The 19,300-nt window shown below is 43.5% G+C and overlaps 1 protein-coding gene across 1 annotated transcript in view; it reads left to right on the top strand.

Annotated features, from left to right (window-relative positions):
• LOC122557981 (glycylpeptide N-tetradecanoyltransferase 1-like) overlaps positions 1-19,300 on the top strand; it is a 79,060-nt gene that overhangs the window by 49,240 nt on the left and 10,520 nt on the right. Inside the window, exons 7-10 of the mRNA XM_043706284.1 lie at positions 421-591; positions 7,552-7,660; positions 10,983-11,153; positions 13,052-13,219. Of these exons, the coding sequence (XP_043562219.1) occupies positions 421-591; positions 7,552-7,660; positions 10,983-11,153; positions 13,052-13,219 (619 nt within the window). The remainder of the gene's footprint in view (positions 1-420; positions 592-7,551; positions 7,661-10,982; positions 11,154-13,051; positions 13,220-19,300) is intronic.

Genomic DNA, 19,300 nt, shown 5'->3' with positions numbered 1-19,300 from the left:
GGGTCACTTCAGCCTCATTCGCTTGAAATTTTCTTTTACTACCTTTCTCCAAACCTGAAAAATGTGATTTTAAAGAATAGAAAGAGTTGGCAGGAGGAAAGGGACTGCATATCAGGCATTGATAGGGTGTGGGTGTATGTGTGTGCCAGGTGATGAATTTTGGTTCCAGCAGATGGTGTGACCACTAGTAGGTGCATACCGAGCAGTGGGGATGGACATGCCAGACAGTGAGTTTGGGGTGTCGGGCAGACTGAGAGGATATGTCGAGCCTTGGGGCTGTCACTCAGTGAGAGTGTGGGGCCAGTGAGGGGGAGAAGTCTCTAACACTGATGCTACAGGACCTGCTGCTTTTCTTTAATTTTCAATGTTTATTTAGTTTATATTGCTAAAATTTCAGTTCTTGTTTTGTTTTCCTGGCAGTCTGAAGAAGATGGTGGAGATTAATTTTCTGTGTGTGCATAAGAAGTTGCGCTCCAAACGTGTGGCACCAGTCTTGATCCGTGAGATCACCAGGAGAGTCAACCTCGAAGGCAGCTACCAGGCTGTGTACACAGCAGGGGTGGTACTGCCGAAACCTGTAGGAACTTGCAGGTAAGATCCATCCTAATGAATGATAAATTTTAATTTTTAAAAAAATTTAATCGATTTTTCATAGGATCCCAACAGTGTGGAACAGGCTATTCGGCCCAACAAATCCACACTGACCTCCGAAGAATAATCCACCCAGACCCATTCCCCTGTCATATTACTCTACATTTACCCCTGACTAATGCACCTAACCTACACATACCTGAACACTATGGGCAATTTAGCATGGCCATTTCATCTAGCCTGCACATCTTTGGATTGTGGGAGGAAACCCACGCAGATACGGGGAGAATGTGCACACTCCACAAAGACAGCTGCGTGAGGCTGGAATCGAACCCAGGTCTCTGGCATAGTGAGGCAGCAGTGCTAACCACAGTGTTCAGTAATCCTCTGGCCTCCAGGTGTAGCTCCCTGCCTAAGGAATATTGATTGATAGTCCTTGATATCAAGGCAGCATTTGACCAAGTATAACATCAATGAGCCCTAGCAAAGCTGGAATCAGCGAGTAAACTCTTTGTGGGTTGGAGCCATACCTGGTAAACAAGAAGATGGTTGTGGTTATTGAATGGCAGTCACCTCAGCTCAAGGGCACCTCTGCAGAAGTTCCTCAGGGTAGTGACCTAGGCCCAACCATTTTCAGATGCTCCATCAATGACCTCCCCTGCACGATAAGGTCAGAAGTGGGGATGTTTGCTGATGATTGTGCAATGTTCAGCACCATTCACTTCCTGATGAAGGACTTATGCTCAAAACGTTGATTCTCCTGCTCCTCGGGTGCTGTCTGACCTCCTGTGGTTTTCCAGCACCACACTCTTGACTCTGATCTCCAGCAACTGCAGTCTTTACTTTCTCCCATTTATGTAAATAACAAAGGTCCCAGCACTAACTCCTGTGTCATGCCACTAGTCACAGGCCTCCAGTCTGAGAAACAACCTTCAAGCATCACTCTCTGCTTCCTATCATCGAGCCAATTTTGAATCCAGTTAGCTAGCTCTCACTGGGTGCTATGCAATCTAACCTTCATGACCATCCTGTCACACAGGACCTTGCCAAAGACCTTACTGAAGTCCACATAAACAACATCCACTGCCCTACCCTCATCTATTCTCTTGGTTACCTCTTCGAAAACTCTAAAAGATTTGTCAGACATGACTTCCTATGCATAAATCCCTAATCAGACCTTGACTATCCAAATGTCGGTTGATTCTGTCCCTCAGTATCCTCTCCAACAGCTTGCCTACCACTGATGTCAGGCTCACTGGCCTGTAGTTCCCTGGCTTGTTTTGTTACCTTTCTTAGACAATGGAACAACATTAGCCACCCTCCAGTCTTCTGAAACTTCACCAGTGGCTAAAATGCAGGAAAAATCTCTGCAAGAGCCTCTGGAATTTCCTTCCTAGCCTTCCACAATGTACAAGGATGGATTGATCAGGCCCAGGGGAGTTATCCACCTTATTGCGCTTTAAGGCTGCAAACACCTCCTCTCTGGTAATACGTATGTGGTCAAAAACATCCCCCTTTATTTCTCATATTTCCTTAACTTCCTTCAGTAAACACCTAGGAGAAATATTCATTAAAAGTCTTCCCCATCTCCTGTGGCTCCATGCTGATCTTTAAGGGGGACATATTCTCTTCTTAGCCACTCTTTTACTCTTAATGTAGCTCTTAATAGAAACTCTTGGGATTATCTTTAACCTTATCTGCTAGATTTATGTCATGCACTCTTTTTGCTCTCTTGATTTCTGTCTTCAGTGCACTGCTACACTTTTTATTGTCATCCAGGGATTCACTTGAGCCTGACAGCTTAAACCCAATTCCTAAAGAAGGGCTTATGCCCGAAACATTGATTCTCCTGCTCCTCGGATGCTGTCTGGCCTGCTGTATTTTTCCAGCACCACATTTTTCAGCTTAAAGCCAATGCATGCTTTCTTCCCATTCCTGACCAGAGCCTCAATATCCCTCAATCAGCCAGGGATCCCCAAACCTGCTTTTACCTTCAGTCTTACAGGGATATAACTGTCCCCAGATTCTCGATATCACACTTCCAAAAGCCTCCCATTTGCCAGTCACTTCTTTTCCTTCAAATAGATTCACCCATCGACCCCTGCTAGATCCTGCCTAATGGCCCCAAAATTGGTCCTGCTCCAGTTTAGCACTTAACCTGTGGACCTGCCCTATCTTTATTCATAACTATGTTAAAACGAAGAGAGTTATGGTCACTGGATCCAAAGTGCTGTCCGACTGACACTTAAGTCACTTGTCCGACCTCATTTTCGAAGAGGAGGTCCAGTGTTGCACCCTTCCTAGTAAGGCCCTCGACATATTGATTTAGGAAACTTGTTTGGACACATTTGACAAATCTCCAACCAATTATTCCTACAGGTATCTGCAATCTCTCTACAGTGCCTGCTGGCTATTTAGGGGTCTATAATACGCACCCAACAAAGTGACCATCCCCTCCTTGTTTCTAATTTCTAACCATATGGCCTCATTTTTTTGATCCCTTAAGCACTGTTGTTATGTCCTCTCTTTTCAAAAGAGCAACTCACCCCTCCTCACTCACTTGTACTTCTGTCATGCCTGAAGCTTTTGTATCCTGGAATGTTGACCTGCCAGTCCATGCCCTTCTCTCAGCCATGTGTCTGTTATGGCTATAATTATCCCAGTCCCCAGAGCCAGTCCATGCTGTGAGCTCATTTGCCTTACCTGATGAAGGGCTTAACCCAAAACGTCGATTCTCCTGCTCCCCAGATGCTGCGTAACTTGCTGTGCTTTTCCAGCACCACACTCTCAACTCTGATCTCCAGCATCTGCAGTCCTCACTTTCTCCTCATCTGCCTTACCAGTCAGGCCTTGTGCATTGAAATAAATACACTTTAAACCAGAAGTCTTTTCCCTCCCTTTACTGTCACCCTAGCTGCCCTGAATAGTAAACTGGCTCTAATGGCTAATGTATTTTCCCCTGACTTTTCAATGGCCCCTCTCTGATTCGGAATCCCACACCCTTGCCAAACTAGTTTAAACCCTCCTGGGTAACACTAACAAATCTCCCTGGAAAGATATTGGTCCCTGTCTGGTTCAAGTGCAACCCGACCCTTCTTGAACAAGTCACCCTACCCGAAAAAAGATCCCAGTGATCCAAAAACTGAAAATCTTGCCCTCTACACCAGCTCCTCAGCCACGCATTCATCTGACCTATCTTTCTATTTATATCATTACTAGTGGGTGGCACTGGGAGTAATCCAGAGAACACTACCCTTGGGATCCTGCTTTTTAACTTCTTACCTAACTCCCTGTACCCGTTTCGCAGCACCCCATCCCTGTGTCTACCTGTGTCATTTGTACAGATGTGCGCAATGACCTCTGGCTATTCACCCTCCCCCTTCAGAATATTCTGCAACTGCTCAGAGACATCCTTGACATCCTGGTGGTTACCATTGACCAGAAACTTAACTGGGCTTACCATATAAATACAGCTGCTATAAGAGCAGGTCAGAGGTTAGGAATATTGCGGTGAGTCCTAACTCCCCAAAACCTGTCCACCACCTATAAGGCACAAGTCAGGAGTATGCCAGAATACTGTGTACTTTGCTGGATGGGTGCAGCTCCAGCAACACTCGAGAAGCTTGACATTATCCAGGACAAAGCAGCCCACTTGATTGGCACCACATCCACAAACATCCATTGCCGCCTTTACTGACGCTCAGTAGCAGCAGTGTGAACCATCTACAAAAGGTACTGCAGAAACTCACCAAAGATCCATCTAAAAGGACAAGGGCAGCAGATATGTGGAAGTTCCCCTCCAAACCACTCACCATCCTGACTTGGAAATATATCGCAGTTCCTTAAGTGTCATTGCATCAAAATACTAGAATTTCCTTTCCTGAAGTCATTGTGGGTCTACCTACAGCCCTCAGAACCTGCAGCAGTTCAAGAGGCAGCTCACCACCATCTTCTCAAGGTCAACAAGGGCCAGGCAATGACTGCTGGCCTGCGAGCAATACCAATGTCACATGAGTGAATACAAAAAGACATGGGAATCTATTCTGTTGTCTCTGTACTGATGTCCAGTAACAGTCACAGTTGATTCCTTTATTAGTGTAACCCCATTATCTCGGACTAGACAATTTATTCACCCTGGGCTGGATATTAGTTAAAGGAATGGTGGGTTCCTTTCAGTAGGCGATAAAACTGATAGTGTGCAGTGTGACAGACCATGTGTTATGCTATTCCTGTTAATACCCTTAAATTGAGCCTTTGCCATGTGAATCCTTTCAGTGTGATGCTGCTTAGAGGGTAAGTTCATTTCTTAGGGAGTGTGCAATTTTCTAGTCACTTCTGGCAACATATAAAGCTCTCCCTCTCCCTGTAGCTCCTTCATAGTTGGGAACATAGAAACAAGAGAAGTCATTTCAGCTCCTTTAAGCGATTCCCCCATTTTTGATCATGGCAGATCATCTATCTCAACGCTATATTCCTGCAGTATTACAATATTTCTTGATATCATTAGCAACTAGAAATCTATCAATCTCTGGTTGGAACTTATTCAATGACTGAGCTTCCATAACCCTCTGGGGTATAGAATTCCAAAGATACACCACCCTCTGAGTGAAGAAATACCTCCTCATCTCATTCCAAATGGCTTGCCTTTTATTTCGAGACTGGTTCCCTGGTTCTATACCATAAAGCATGGTGAAACGTTCTTTCTGTGCCTGCTTTGTCTGTCCCTTTAAGACTTTTGTAAATTTCTAAGAGATCATATCTCGTTGTTCTAAACTCAAGAGAATACAGATCTAGTCTATTTTCTTTAATCTTCCCTCATGACGATCCCACATTCCAAGAATTCCTCTGATGAACCTCCACTCTACTCCCTCAATGAAGCAAGCGCACGATATTCCAGGTGCTGTCTCAGTACCGCTGTCTAAAATTGACAAAGGCTTCTTTGCTCCTGTATTCAAATCCTCTTTTGATAAAGACTAACATATTGTTTCCCTTCTGAATTGTTAGCTGCACTTGCTTTCAGTGACTTGTGTATAGCAACTCCTACATCCCTTTCAGTATCAGCATCAGTATTTTCCAGTCTCTCACCATTTAAAAAATATTCTATTCCTTCATTCCTCCTACCAAAGTGGGTAATCTCTTGCTTAATTCACATTATATTCCATCTGCCATGCTCTTGCCCACTCAGTCAGCTTTTATAAATCCCCTTGAAACCTCTTCATGTCCTCATCGATTCGCATTCCCATGTTTTCTATCATCTACAAACTTGTCAGTATTCCAGTTGGTCCCCATGTCCAGATTATTAACAGAGGCTATGACAGGGGCCCAAACATTGATGCTTGCAGTTCCTCACTGATTACTAATTTCATTCAATTCCAAGTTCTAATGGATCTAGTTATTTCAGGGGCCTTTCTGTCTCTTCGTCTATGAAGACAGACACAAAGTACTTGTTTAGTTTCTCTGCCATTTCTCTTGTTTATTTTTATAAATTCTCCAATGTTTTCCTGTATTGGACCCACATTGACTTTGCTAAAAAAAATGTTAACATACTTCTGAAGCTTCTACAATCTGATTTTTATGTTTCTTGGTATTTACATGTCAATTCTATTCTCATTTTCTTTAAAACTTTCTTGATCCTCCTTTGCTGAATTCTAAAATTCTCTTGATCTTCAGGCATGCAGCGTGTTTGGGTGACTTCATAAGGCCCCTCCTTTGGTTACTATCTTTAGGCATGACTCTCTGACATTTTTCCTGCTTGGTATTTGAGTCTTAAAGAAATGTGTGTTTGTTAAAAGCCAACCATTAATTCTGTAAATATTAGTCAGTTCCTTTCAACTGTCAAACTTTTCAATATACTTTCCTACACAACCAAGGACAATTTGCTCCTCATACTTTCATGAATTGCCCTTGTTTAGATTTATGACTCTAATTTCAGATTGAACTATATCTTTTTCAAACCTAATGGGAAAATTCTGACATACTGTAGTCACTATCCCTAAAGATTATTACTTCATCCTTTCTCATTACATAGTACTAGATCTGAGACAGCCTACACCCTGGTTAGTTCCTCAACACATTGCTCCCAAAATCTGTCTCAAACACATTCAGAGAATTCTTCCCTCTCAGCATTGACCTCGTTATGTTTACCCAGTCTGGATGTACGTTGACCTAAGGCCATTGTAACCCCCTTACTCCATGCACTTCTAATTTCCGGATTTGAACCCCTATAATTCCCCTTGTGTTTGGTGGCCTATAAGCCACTGAAATGTTTGATTTCCCCCTGCTGTTTCTTGGCTCCATCCCAATAGATTCTACACTGTACTCTTTTTGTTTTGGCAATACTCCCTCACTGCTACACTGATCCCATCCTTGTAATTAGCACAACCCCACTTCCTTTTCCTTTTACCTGTTCAACCCGAATTTCAATTTTCTTTTTGTATTTACTCACCAGTCTCGGTCACTTTGTGCCAAGTCTCATAATGGCAGTTGAATTTTTAATTTTACTTCTGCTGGCACCATCAATTCACCAATCGTGTTGTGAATGCTTCATTGTAATTCTGCTTTCTGAACTCTATTCTATTGTATGATTCTGGTTCATTCTAGGATTTTTTTTCCTCTGTTTTCCACTTGCATTTACAACTTTTCCCCTGTCCATAATCAGCTTTGTTTTTAATCTATCTGAATTCCCTTTGGTTGTCAGTACATTGTGATATAATCTTATGTGACAGTAGCAATGCCCAGGTGCAGACTGGAGTGTGGTACACAGTTAGAATGTTGAGCTGCAACCTTGTTATATCCCAAAGACTTTTGCTATGAGCAGTGAGTATTGCTTCAGGAGTGGGCCCAAGAATATATTTTGTATTCAATGTTGAGTTTGGGTATAGAATAAGGCATGAGTCACAGTATGCAAAGCTCTCTATTCTGTCAGTGACTGACTGGAGTATTCTGTGATCTGTTGGGCAGGTACTGGCACAGGTCACTCAACCCACGCAAACTAGTAGAGGTGAAGTTCTCCCATCTGAGCAGAAACATGACTATGCAACGAACAATGAAATTATATAGACTGCCAGAGGTGAGCCTAAACACTATCTCAGTAAAACCTGTCTTTAAATATTACTTCTGTCTTGTGTGTCGAGTCGGCCGCCTTCATTATCATGTTAAACATTGACCCTTTTATGTTTCATTATTTACATTTCTTTCTTCATTGCTCATTTCTAATTAGTGAATAGCTAAGCAGCAAGTAATCAATCACATTGTTTGCCTCCAATATTTTCTAATTTGACCCTAATCATGTTTCACTGACAGAACCCTCAGGCCATGACTGGTCCTTGCTCACCTTTGAAAAAAAATTACTGTGTCACGAAACATTCCCAAATAAATTGTAGGCTGGCACTGAACTTTCTACTTTCCCACCATTTCAGTAGATCACAGTCCCTCAGGGCTAAGGCTGTAACTCATAAACTTCTTCTCATTGCTCAGGGGAAATTTTAACTAGAATGAGAAAGCTCATCATGAATATCATCTCTGTTCCATTTGGCCTTTGTTGATCGAGAAATCAAACTGAGAAGTAATAAGCGCAGGACTGCAGTTGGACAATACTGTGCAGTGTCTTCAATACCAGCAATGAGGAATGAAGGCAAAAACTTTGGAGGCAATTAGTTCGATAGCCAGTTGTGAGAGACTCGCTGTCTAGCTGAATAGTTTCATTGATCTCCATCTGATGAAAATGTTAAAATAAAACAAAAAATGGCAGATGGTGGAGATCTGAAGAAGGATCATTGACATGGAACTCCTCAGATTTTGAGTTTCTCCAGAAATTTCTGTTTTTGTTTGTTTAAATGCTTATGAACAGTCTCTGCAATCTCCGTAACCTGTTCCAGTCCTGTAACCCTCTGATAACTTTGCATTCCTCTGGTATTTGCCGCAATCTTCTTCTCAACATTGACCTCTAAGCATCTACGTCCTAAGCTCTGGAACTTTCTCTTTAGGCCACGCTGCATCTTTCATTTAAACTGCTTCTTAAAATATACCTATGTATCCATGCTTTTAGTTATCTCTGCTAATATCTGCTGTAGATTATTGTCAGATTTTATCTGAATATGCTCATGTGACACACCTTGGGATGTTTGCAAAGGTAAATGTGTTATGCATGTATAAGATACTATAGTGTTGTAGTTCAGAAACAACCTTTTGTGCTTAGGTGGCTAAATTGCTAGTTGAACAGTTAAGATGGAGATGTAACACTAAATTCATACACCCTTACGCCCATCCACTTGCACTTTTCCTTAAGTTTTTTTATTTTGCATTATTGCTGTAAGCAGAGACATTTTAATGGACTGTATGGAGACTTCATGGAGATATGGTGCTGAACCTCTTGACCACTGATTTGGGTAATCCAAAGTTCATGCTATCAAAATGGTCAAAATCTTATCTTTTGAGCATTTCCTGAAAGAGTGGATTGCTGCCTGCCCTGGAAGGTTTCTGCACCTGAAAAAAGAAAAATCAGGTTGTAGAATTTTGCTTAATTGTAGCTTCTAAGCCAGATGATCATTGATTCAAGTTTTGCTCCAGAGACACGGCCACAGAATTCCGGCTGACACTCCTGTGCTGTGTGATTGTGCTGTCTTTCAGATGAGACACTCCACTGAGTTCTGGCTATCCAGTTGAGTGGATGGGAATGATCCAGTGGCATTATTTGAAGCAGAGCACAGAACTCCCCATGTCTGAACGGGCATTTATCCCTAAACCAATAACTCTAAAACAGATTGCTATTTTGTTGTTGTTTGTGTACAATCCTATTGTATGCAAGGTAGCGACCGCACTTTTCCTAGGAGAAAGTGAGGACTGCAGATGCTGGAGATCACAGCTGAAAAATGTGCTGCTGGAAAAGCACAGCAGGTCAGGCAGCATCAAAGGACCAGGAGAATCGACATGCCCGAAACGTCGATTCTCCTGCTCCTTTGATGCTGCCTGACCTGCTGCGCTTTTCCAGCAACACATTTTTCAGCACCGCACTTTTCCTGACTAGTATTCACTGTCTGACAGCATTGCATCCCACAGCCAATTCCCTACGTCAAAGGTGCATAGAAAGAGCCTCTAACAGTCTCCAGTGCCTACTTATTAGCTCCTGGCAGTGGCTGCAAAGTAATAATTTTGCTTTTAAAAGCTCTTTGGAATGGCTTGAGACTTAATTTGCTTATTAAGTGCAAATCCTTTCTTTAAGAAGTTATGATAAAGATTTTATGAGGATGAGGATTGCAGTTTACCAGCTCAATGGTGGTGCTGTTGTCGAGAATAATTTCATATTTTTGTGATGAATGGCACCACCATGGCGACATTAGTGGAACTGCACCTGATAAAGCACACAGGCAGCTTGGGAATTTAAAGTGTATTGCTGGAATATCTCATCTGATGGGAATGTTCCTGGAGGATCCACCCATTTGTCTCACAACATTACACCCGAAGTCCAGTTCCCAAGTCAGAGACAATGAAAGTGCATAGAAGGCAGCTAGCAGGCTCCTATGCCTCTTTACTAAATCCTGGCTATACAGTGCACTGTTTCACTGCTGCTGCTTCCTTGCACCACCTGTTGCCTGATTTGAGGCACAGTCCTAGGAATAGAAGTACAGGGAGGTTAGGGCGGGGGGGGGGGGGGGGGGAAGGGGTTTGTGGAGCTGGTAGGGGACGCACAACAGCAAATATGACACTTTCTGTGGAAAGAGGAATTCTTGAACAAATGGTCCGGTGACTTATCATATCCATGGGTGAGGATGACTTTTAAGTCTGGGGCAGGAAATCTGTTAAGGCCTCAATGTGATCAAATGAAATGCATGATAATTTTTTTTATGTCGAGAGCTGTGATTCTTGAGTGTTGGAATGACAGTTGAAGTTAAATGTAAGTAAGGAAATAAAATTCAAAACTGACAGTGTGCTCAAGGTCTCGATTTGTTTTCAATACTTGTCTGGAGCTCCAGTAACAGGAAATGGGCAACAAAGGTGATCAGTAATATCCAGAGACTAAGCTAAAGGCTGAGATAGTTGAATTTAATTTTGCAGAAGAGGTTTGATATATTTTGAAAGGAATTAATCACGGCAATTTTTACTATTTAGTGAATGGTTCAAATCCTAGGGGACAAGAGATAAAAATAAATAAGGAATTTAGGAATAAGTAAAGAACTTAGGTGGGAGAGACTACAGTGTTTTTTAACCAGTGAGTCACGCACCTGTGATATTGGTTACTGATATGGGGTAGGGTCTGGACAGTTGAATAACGTGTCCAGAAATGTGAAAGATTTAAGGACTTTATAAAATGGCACTGATGGTGTGAGCATAAAAAACAAATCTTAGGTCTTTTGCTTCTTTCTGAAAATTCTGATGTTTTTCTAATGTTCCAGAGCACAAAAACACCTGGCCTGCGACCAATGGAGCGTAAGGATGTGAAGCATGTGTGCAGGCTGCTGAGGGAATACCTGACACAGTTCTATCTGACCCCAGCAATGAACGAAGAGGAGGTTGCTCATTGGTTCCTACCTCGGGAAAATATTATAGAGACTTATGTTGTTGAGGTATGTCTCACTCACTGAATCTTGATAGATATGAAGATGAACCTTGCCGTAGCAACAACTAAATATTAAGTGCAGTTTAAATCTTCTGTCCTCGGATGAATACATTGGCCAGAGATAAATTTCCCACTCCTTGTAGCTATCTGGTAACTCCTGCAGGAATTTAATGTAAGTGGGTATCGGGTGAGGAACACTTTGTTTTGGCTGTGTTGACCCTTTTGTCCAAATAGAGGTTGCTGGATCTCAGGAGAAAAGTTGTATAATCCTGATAATAGTACTCCATTTCCCTCACTTTAGAAATCCATACAACGTTGTTACAGGTAGACTCAACTTTTAAATACATTCTGGATATCTCGTTACCGATTGCTTGCTATAATCCTCTGTATGTAACCATTATAACACCTCTACTAAGCAAATGTTCTTTTAGTACTGAACAAGTTACTGCTCAAGTCTTTTTGCTACCCCAGCATGAGTTTAAGTGTTATAATACCAGTTAGATCACCCTCTGGTTATAACTAGGAGAAAGTGACGACTGCAGATGCTGGAGATCAGTCGAGTGTGAGTTGCTGGAAAAGCACTGCTGGTCAGGGAGCATCCAAGGAGTGGGAGAATCGCCGTTTCGGGCATAAGCTCTTCATCGGGAATGAGGAGCTGATGAAGGGCTTATGCCCGAAACATCGATTCTCTTGCTCCTGGGATGTTGCCTGACCAACTGTGCGTTTCCAGCACCTCAGTCTCGATACTGGTATAGCTGGCAAGTTCTGTTAATGACCATGGATGAGCCACGGTGCAGCTCACTTATGAACCCTAGCAGGAATCGACAGCTTCATTGGAAAAGGAGAGAAAATTAAAGAAGGAAGACTGGGGACTGGCTCTCAAATTCTGTCATTGGGTCAGTGGATTAGTTGGCTGTTCAGATGTAAAGTGGTGGAGGCTGGTACCATTAAACATTTAAGAGGCATCTGGATGGGTATACGATTAGGAAGGTTTAAAGGGATATGGGCCAAGTGCTGGCAAATGGGACTAGATTAATTTAGGATATGTGGTCGGCATGAATGAGTTGGTCTGTAGGGTCTGTTTCCGTGCTGTACATTTCTATGGCTGACTTAATTTCAGTAATTGTATAAAGCATTTACTTTTGCAGTGGTTGGATTGAGTGTTAAGCAGTCTTATCTTAACACCTCAGATTCAGTTCTGTGGTTTGAGTTGACAGTGACCTCAGGATGACAAAATGTGGTCTTCTGACTGTGAAATGGCATTTGCATTGGCTTTTATTTTCTGGTTAATGTGATGCAAATTCATTTCTCCACTGCCAAGCATGCATTGCGTAAATTGATAGGAATCTGAGCTGGTCTGTCAATTGTAGCCCAAGTAGCTATCTGTTCTCTGTCTTTCACCTCATCTGTGTCTTTTTTTATCTTTTATGGTCTTAGCTTCTCTGTGTGTGTTTCTGTCATCCTTTGCCTGTGTGTGTATTTCTCTCCGTGTGTGTGTGTGTGCCTCTCCCTCTCCCTCTCCCTCTCTTTCTCTTACTCTTTTTCTCTCTCTCTCTCTCCCTCTCTCTCTCCTTTCTCCTCCCTTCCCCCCCCAACTGTGTGTGTGTGTGTGTGTGTGTGTGTCCCTAATCACATCCCTCGGAGTCCTGCTTCCCTCCCTGTAGTATTTATTTCTCTTCTCATGCTGTCTCCCTGGCACCATTCAGCTCATGCCCTGCCCTTGTTTTGTACTTGGGTAAAGGTGCTAGATAAGTACATGATGTGCTATTTTAGCTGTTTGACAGAATGCCAGCTCCATCTTTAGGACATACAGTAAACAGTAAGGCTACAAGTTTGCCAGGTTATTTGTAAATGCTGTTTTATTTCACAAACAAGTGACTCACTTCTCCCAACTTGTTTCTTCAGAGCACTGATGGAGAATTGACAGACTTCTTCAGTTTTTACACTCTCCCTTCCACCATCATGCATCATCCTGTCCACAAGAGCCTGAAGGCTGCTTACTCTTTTTATAATGTGCACACCAAGACTCCTCTCGTTGACCTCATGAATGATGCCCTCATCCTTGCAAAGTCGGTAAGTGATATCTCTTTTATTCAATAAAATTAGAAACTAATCAAACTGCCTCTTAATTTACAAAACATATTTTACGTAGGAGGTTGAAGATTAAATCTTCACTTAATGCTATATCTGGTGTCCTAATAATTGTATAGACTGGAGCCAGTCAATTTCCATAACCCTGAGTTGCAATCGTGCACTGAAAACACTGAATGCACTTAGAGAAAGATATCAAAAACATTTTTCAGACAATGGACAACTTCATTCTTTTCTGTCGGACACTGGATTAGGATGGGTCAGAAATTGAGAGGAACATTATCCAAATTTTCCAAGTCTTAAAAGCATTGATAGTTTTTAGAATTGAGTTTAAGTGACTGATCAGGCCCCTGAAACTCCATTTATAGAACAGAGAGCAGCATGGGAACAGGCCTTTCGGCCCACCATGACGATGGTGCCATTCTGAATTAATCCCATCTACCCGCACATGGTCAGTATCCCTCTATTTTCTGCTTCTTCATGTGTCTGTCTTAATGCTTGTTAAACGCTGTTATAGTATCTGCTTCTTCCACCTACCCTGCCAGCACTTCTCCAAGTACCTATTGCTGTCAGTGGGAAAAACAGAACTTGCCTCAGACACCTCCTTTAAACTTTCCCCTGTCATGTTAAGCTTTTGCCCTCTCTTGTATTTGACACTTCCATCCTAGTAAAGACATTGACTATCCACCATTTTTATGTGTCTCATACTTTTATATAACTTTATCAGGACACCCCTCAGCCTATCAAAACAAATCCACATTTGTCCAATCTCTCCTTATAGCTAATATACTTCAGTCTAGGCAACATCCGGGTAACTGTCTTTTTCCTCCACTATTGTCAAGTATGGTAACTAGAACTGCTCACAGTGCTCCAAATGTGGCCCAGCTGCAGTGTGTCTTTCCAACTTTCCATGTCCTTTGAAATGAAGGCAAGCATGCCATAAGTTGTTTTTACCACCTTATCCACTCGCATTGCCATTTTCAGGTAGCTATAGACTTGCACCCCAAATCTCACTGTATATCGATGCTCCTAAGTGTCGGCCATTTACTGTACACTTTCCTCTTGCATTTGACCCCTCAAAATGCATCACCACCCACTTGTCTGGATTAAATGCCATCTGCCATTTCTCTGCACAACTTTCCAACTGATCTACATCCTGCTGAATCCTTTTCTCAATCTTCCTCACTCTCCACAACTCCAATGATTTGCATGTTGTCTGCAAATCGGAACCCCCATATTTCATCCAGATCATTTATAATTGCAAACAACAGATGTCCCAGCATTGATCCTTGCAGAACACCACTGATCACAGATCTCCAGTCAGGAAAAAAAACACCCCTTCGCAACTACTGTCTGCCTTCTATATGTTAGAGAGTTGCTAAATGTTCTGCTGACCATTCCACATGTGTGTATCTGCCTCTGTGTAACAGCTTGTATCATCAATCCAGAGTATCAGATTCTGTCCAACCACTTGACAATACCATCACTGGCATATGAATGGACTGAAGTTTTCAGCTGTCAGTGTGCCTGGTCTCGGACAATTTTTGCCAGCTATCGAGGAGTACATCAGGAAATCCTTACATGTTCAATCTATTATATAATATATAAACTGTCACTCTCCTTCCCCTGCCCAACTCCCAATCTTCCTTCCTTAAGAGTTACATTTGGCACATGTTTTGGTGCATCCTTCTCCCACACCAAGTTGTACCGTCAACGTTAGAAAGAGTCATAGTTCCTGCCCTGTTCTACAGTGCTGCCTGAGGTAGATCAGGATAAATAGTTAACAACACTGTGCAACAGCAGCCCATCACAAACCCTTGGCCTTTCATATACAGTTCCCAGCTCCACTCTCTGGCTGAAGAAGTTTGAAAACACCACTGCATTCTCTGGATTTAGGTGAGGCTGGGAGTGAAACCAAGAGGGGCTTTGGGCTCAACATTTTGCTGAATGTATTTTGTTTTTGTGTCTCTGGAGGCCAGCCAGACGTCTACAGTACAGAAAAAGGCCCTTCAGCCCATCAAACCTGCAACACTCTCAAACAACCCACCAAACTATTTTAATCCTATTTTCCAGCACTTGGTCCATTGCCTTGAATGCCTTGACATCGCAAGTGTACATCTACGTGCTTCTTAAATGCTCCGAGGGTTTCTGCCTACAATTTCCTGAACAGGCAGAGAATCCTAGATTCCTACCACCCTCTGGGTTGAAACTAATTTCTTCACGTCCCCTTTAAACTTACACCTTCTGGTCTTCATCCGTCATCCAAGGGGAAACAGTCTTTTTTCTATCCTGTTGTGCCCCTCATAATTATAAACATCGCAATCATTTACCCACTCAGTCTCTCCTGCTCCAAGGAAAACCACCCCAGTGTATCTGAAAAAAAACAAAGAACTGCAGAAGCGAGAATTCAGAAACATAAACAGTAATTGCTGGAAAAAAACTCAGCCAGTCCAGTAGCAACTGTGGAGAGAAAACAGAGTTAATGTTTCAGATGCAGTGATCCTTCTTTGGAACTGGACTTCTGTTCTGAAGAAGGGTCCGTTCCAAAGAAGGGTCATTTGATCCAAGACATGAATACTGCTTTCTGTCCACAGATGCTGCCAGACCTGAGTTCTTCCAGCTATTTATGTTTTTTGTCCCAGTCTATCCAATCTCTGATCATAACTAAAGCTGTCCAACCCAGGCAGCATCCTGTAAAATCTCCCCTGCACCTTCCCTGGAGATATTACATCCCTCCTATAATATAGATTCCAGAACTGCATACAATACTCTTTAGCTATGGCTTAACCAATGTTTGATAGAGTTCCAGCATAACCTCCTGCTATTAAACTCTATGCCTCAGATAATGACGGCAAGTGTCCAATATGTCTAGTAGTGTATCACAGTGATCAGTGCTGATCCCTTATTGTTTGTGATACATATAAATAATGTAGATGAGAACACGGACGGCATGATAAGTAAGTTTGCAGATGACATGAAAATGGACGGGAGGGTGGGGTTCATCGTGAGGAAGCATGTCTTAGATTACAGGAAGGTATGAATGGATTGATCAAATGGGCAGATCAATGACAGATGAAATTTACCCTGAAAAGTGTGCAGTGATGCACTTTGGAAGAAGTAACAAGACAAGGGATTGCTCGATGAATGGCAGGACAAAAGGAATCTCACATGAACAGAGGGATCATGGGATGCTTGTCCAACGATCCTTGAAGGCATCAGGTCGGATTAGTGGGGTGATTAAAAATGACACTTGCTTTTATCAGTTGTGACATAGATTACAAGAGCAGGGAGTTTATGTTGGAGCTGTATAGAAACTGCTTAAAACGGGAGTACTGTGCAGTTCTGGTCATCGCACTACCAGAAGGATGTAATTACACTAGATGGGGTGCAGAGGAAACTCACCAGAATGTGCTCTCTCCATCAGCATTGCATCACAAGTGCTCAGGGCTCCGCAGAACTGAGCAGTTCCACTTCATCCTCCAGTTCATTAGCCGTTCTAACAAGAAACCTTTTCCTTTCAGGCATCAAAGCTCACAAGATGCAACAACTCTGGCCCTCTGGAACCTTCCCTCCCCTCCCCTTCCCTCTGCTCCAACCCCTCCCAAACCCCACCTCCTGTCATCCCTCCTAACCTTCTGCTGTCCAATGCTGAATGTTCTGTACTCAGCAAAGCTTTACCCTCTGCATCCCCACCTTAATGAATTTCGAGCACGGCTCGACATTGAACTCTTCTTCCGTCAACTTCACCTCCGTGTCAATTTCATTGGGCAAGAATCCTCTCCCCACCCCACAGACCCCTTCACCAAGCTCCAACATTCTCTCATCATCTGGACCCCTCCCTTTTGGCCTTTTTCCTGCACTCGACCTGTTCATTGAGAACTGTCAACGTGACATCAGTCACCTCAATCCCCTCACCCATTCCAACCTATCTCTCTCCCACCTGACTGCTCTCCATGCACTTAGAGCCAACCTTGACTTTGTTATTAAGCCTGTCATTAAGGGTGGTGCTGTTGTGATCTGGCGAACTGACCTCTGCACTGCAGAGGCTGAGCGCCAGCTCTCCGATACCTCCTCCTATCTCCCTCTGGACCATGACTCCACCATGGAACATCAGGCCACTATAGCAACTATGGCCAGTAATCTCATTTCATCTGGTGATCTCCCCCACACCTCCCTCCAAGCTGATAGACCATCCAGCCCTGCACAGCCCGCTTCTACCTCCTTCCAAAAATCCAGAAACAGGGCTGGCTGGGCAGACCCATTGTTTCTGCCTGCTCCTGCATCTTCCAAGGTAGGAAGAAGTCAGTTCTTCCTACCTTGACTCAGTCTTTACTCCTCCGTCCAGTCCCTGCCCACTTACATCTGTGATTCCTTTGACACTTTTCACCAGTTTCGGAATTTCAAGTTTGCGGGTTATTTACCCGTCCATCCCCCGACCAGGATGGTGTCCAGGCCCTCTGCTTCTTCCTGGAGCAAAGGCCTGCCAGCAAAACTGACCCTGAGCTTGCAGTTGCCTGCCTTCAACAGGCCACCCTGTTCCCTGACCCATATCTCGGTCTCAGGCACGCTGCAGTGCTGCAAGAACAGCTCCTCCAGTTTCCTCCTGGGAACCCTGCTAGCCTTCAGGACTCCATATCAAGTTCCGTAACTTTAGGGCTTGAATTCTCACATGTCCCAGTCCCCTCCCCATGTACCAGGCCATGTGATCATATAGTTTGCTATTACACACAATGCATTGTCAGGCACTAACAGTCTCCGTTAAAAGCTATTCACCTTCCTGGTCAGATTGTTATCTATTCCTTAGTCTGTCCAACTGTTCTGTCTCTTGGGGCTCTATCTCTTACTCCTGACCCTGTCTCTCCACTCTAACATTTGCACATAAACCAGCATTTTCCTAGCTCCCATCAGTTCTGAGAAAATTACGCGAAACATTAAGTTTGATTTCACTTCACAGATGCTGCGAGACCTGCTGAACTTTTCCGGCAGGTTTTTGTTTCTCACCACGGTGTTTGGGATGGAGCATCTAAGCTGTGAAGAGAGGCTGGGACAGGCTTGGACTGTTTTCTTTAGAGCAGTGAAGGCTGTAGGAAGGCCTGATTAAGGGGCATGGACAGGAAGCAGCTAGTCGCCTGAAGGGTTAGTAATGAGGGACATAGCTTTAAGGTAGTGGGCAGGAGGTTTAGAGGAGATTTGAGGAAAACCTTCTTCAATCAAAATCTGGAATGCACGGTCCGGGAGGGGAATTGAGGCAGGCAACCTCACAGCATCTAAAAAGGTCGAGCGCTTAAAGTCTCATTACAGTGCTTTGGCTGTAGCCTCGAATGTAAAGTGGGATTAATGTAGATACGTCAGCACAGACTGGGTGAGCCAAAGAGCCTCTTCCTAACTGCATAACTCTGTAGTCTGAATTAAAACACGCATGCTGAAATTGCTCAACAGGCCTGGCAGCTTCTGTATGTGCAGGAACAGAATAAATATTGCAGACCAAGAGTCTTTCGTCAGAACCGTGTAACTGGTCATGCCATTGCCAGAGGGATTTGGCCAGGAGGGAGTTGTCTTCCCAGAAGTATCGGAACAGCCAAGAGGAGCTGAGTGTTAGGTTTGGTGTTCTACTTTTATAGAAGTCCATTTCTCGTGCTACTGTGTATGCCTGGGGCTGACATGAATGCTCTCAATCCCTGTCATTCAGTGGTGCCAACACTGAGACTGTATCTAGTTGGAGCAACTATGCACAGCTTGTTTCAAACAACCTGTTGATTATCAACCTGTAAATCCTTCCGATTTGTCTGTGGCAGGCAGTAAGAGTGAGAGAGCTTCAAGGTCACCAAACTGTGTGCTAGCAGTAACACAGCAACTTGGCCACATTGCAGGTTCTTGCCGTGAGCAAGCATCACTCTAATTCTGAGGGGCTGTTGCAAACAACTGTCACAACTCACATAATTTCACACATTGTCTCTCTCTCTCTGTCTCTGTGTCTCTCTCTCCCCCTCTCTTCACCCCCCCCACTTCCCCCCATCTCTTTCTCCCGCCCTCTCGCTCCCTCTCGCCCTCGCCCGCCCTCCC

This window comes from Chiloscyllium plagiosum, chromosome 16, assembly GCF_004010195.1.
Source record: "Chiloscyllium plagiosum isolate BGI_BamShark_2017 chromosome 16, ASM401019v2, whole genome shotgun sequence".
NCBI classification, from domain to species: Eukaryota; Metazoa; Chordata; class Chondrichthyes; order Orectolobiformes; family Hemiscylliidae; genus Chiloscyllium; species Chiloscyllium plagiosum.
This window is presented reverse-complemented; position numbering and strand designations above follow the sequence as displayed.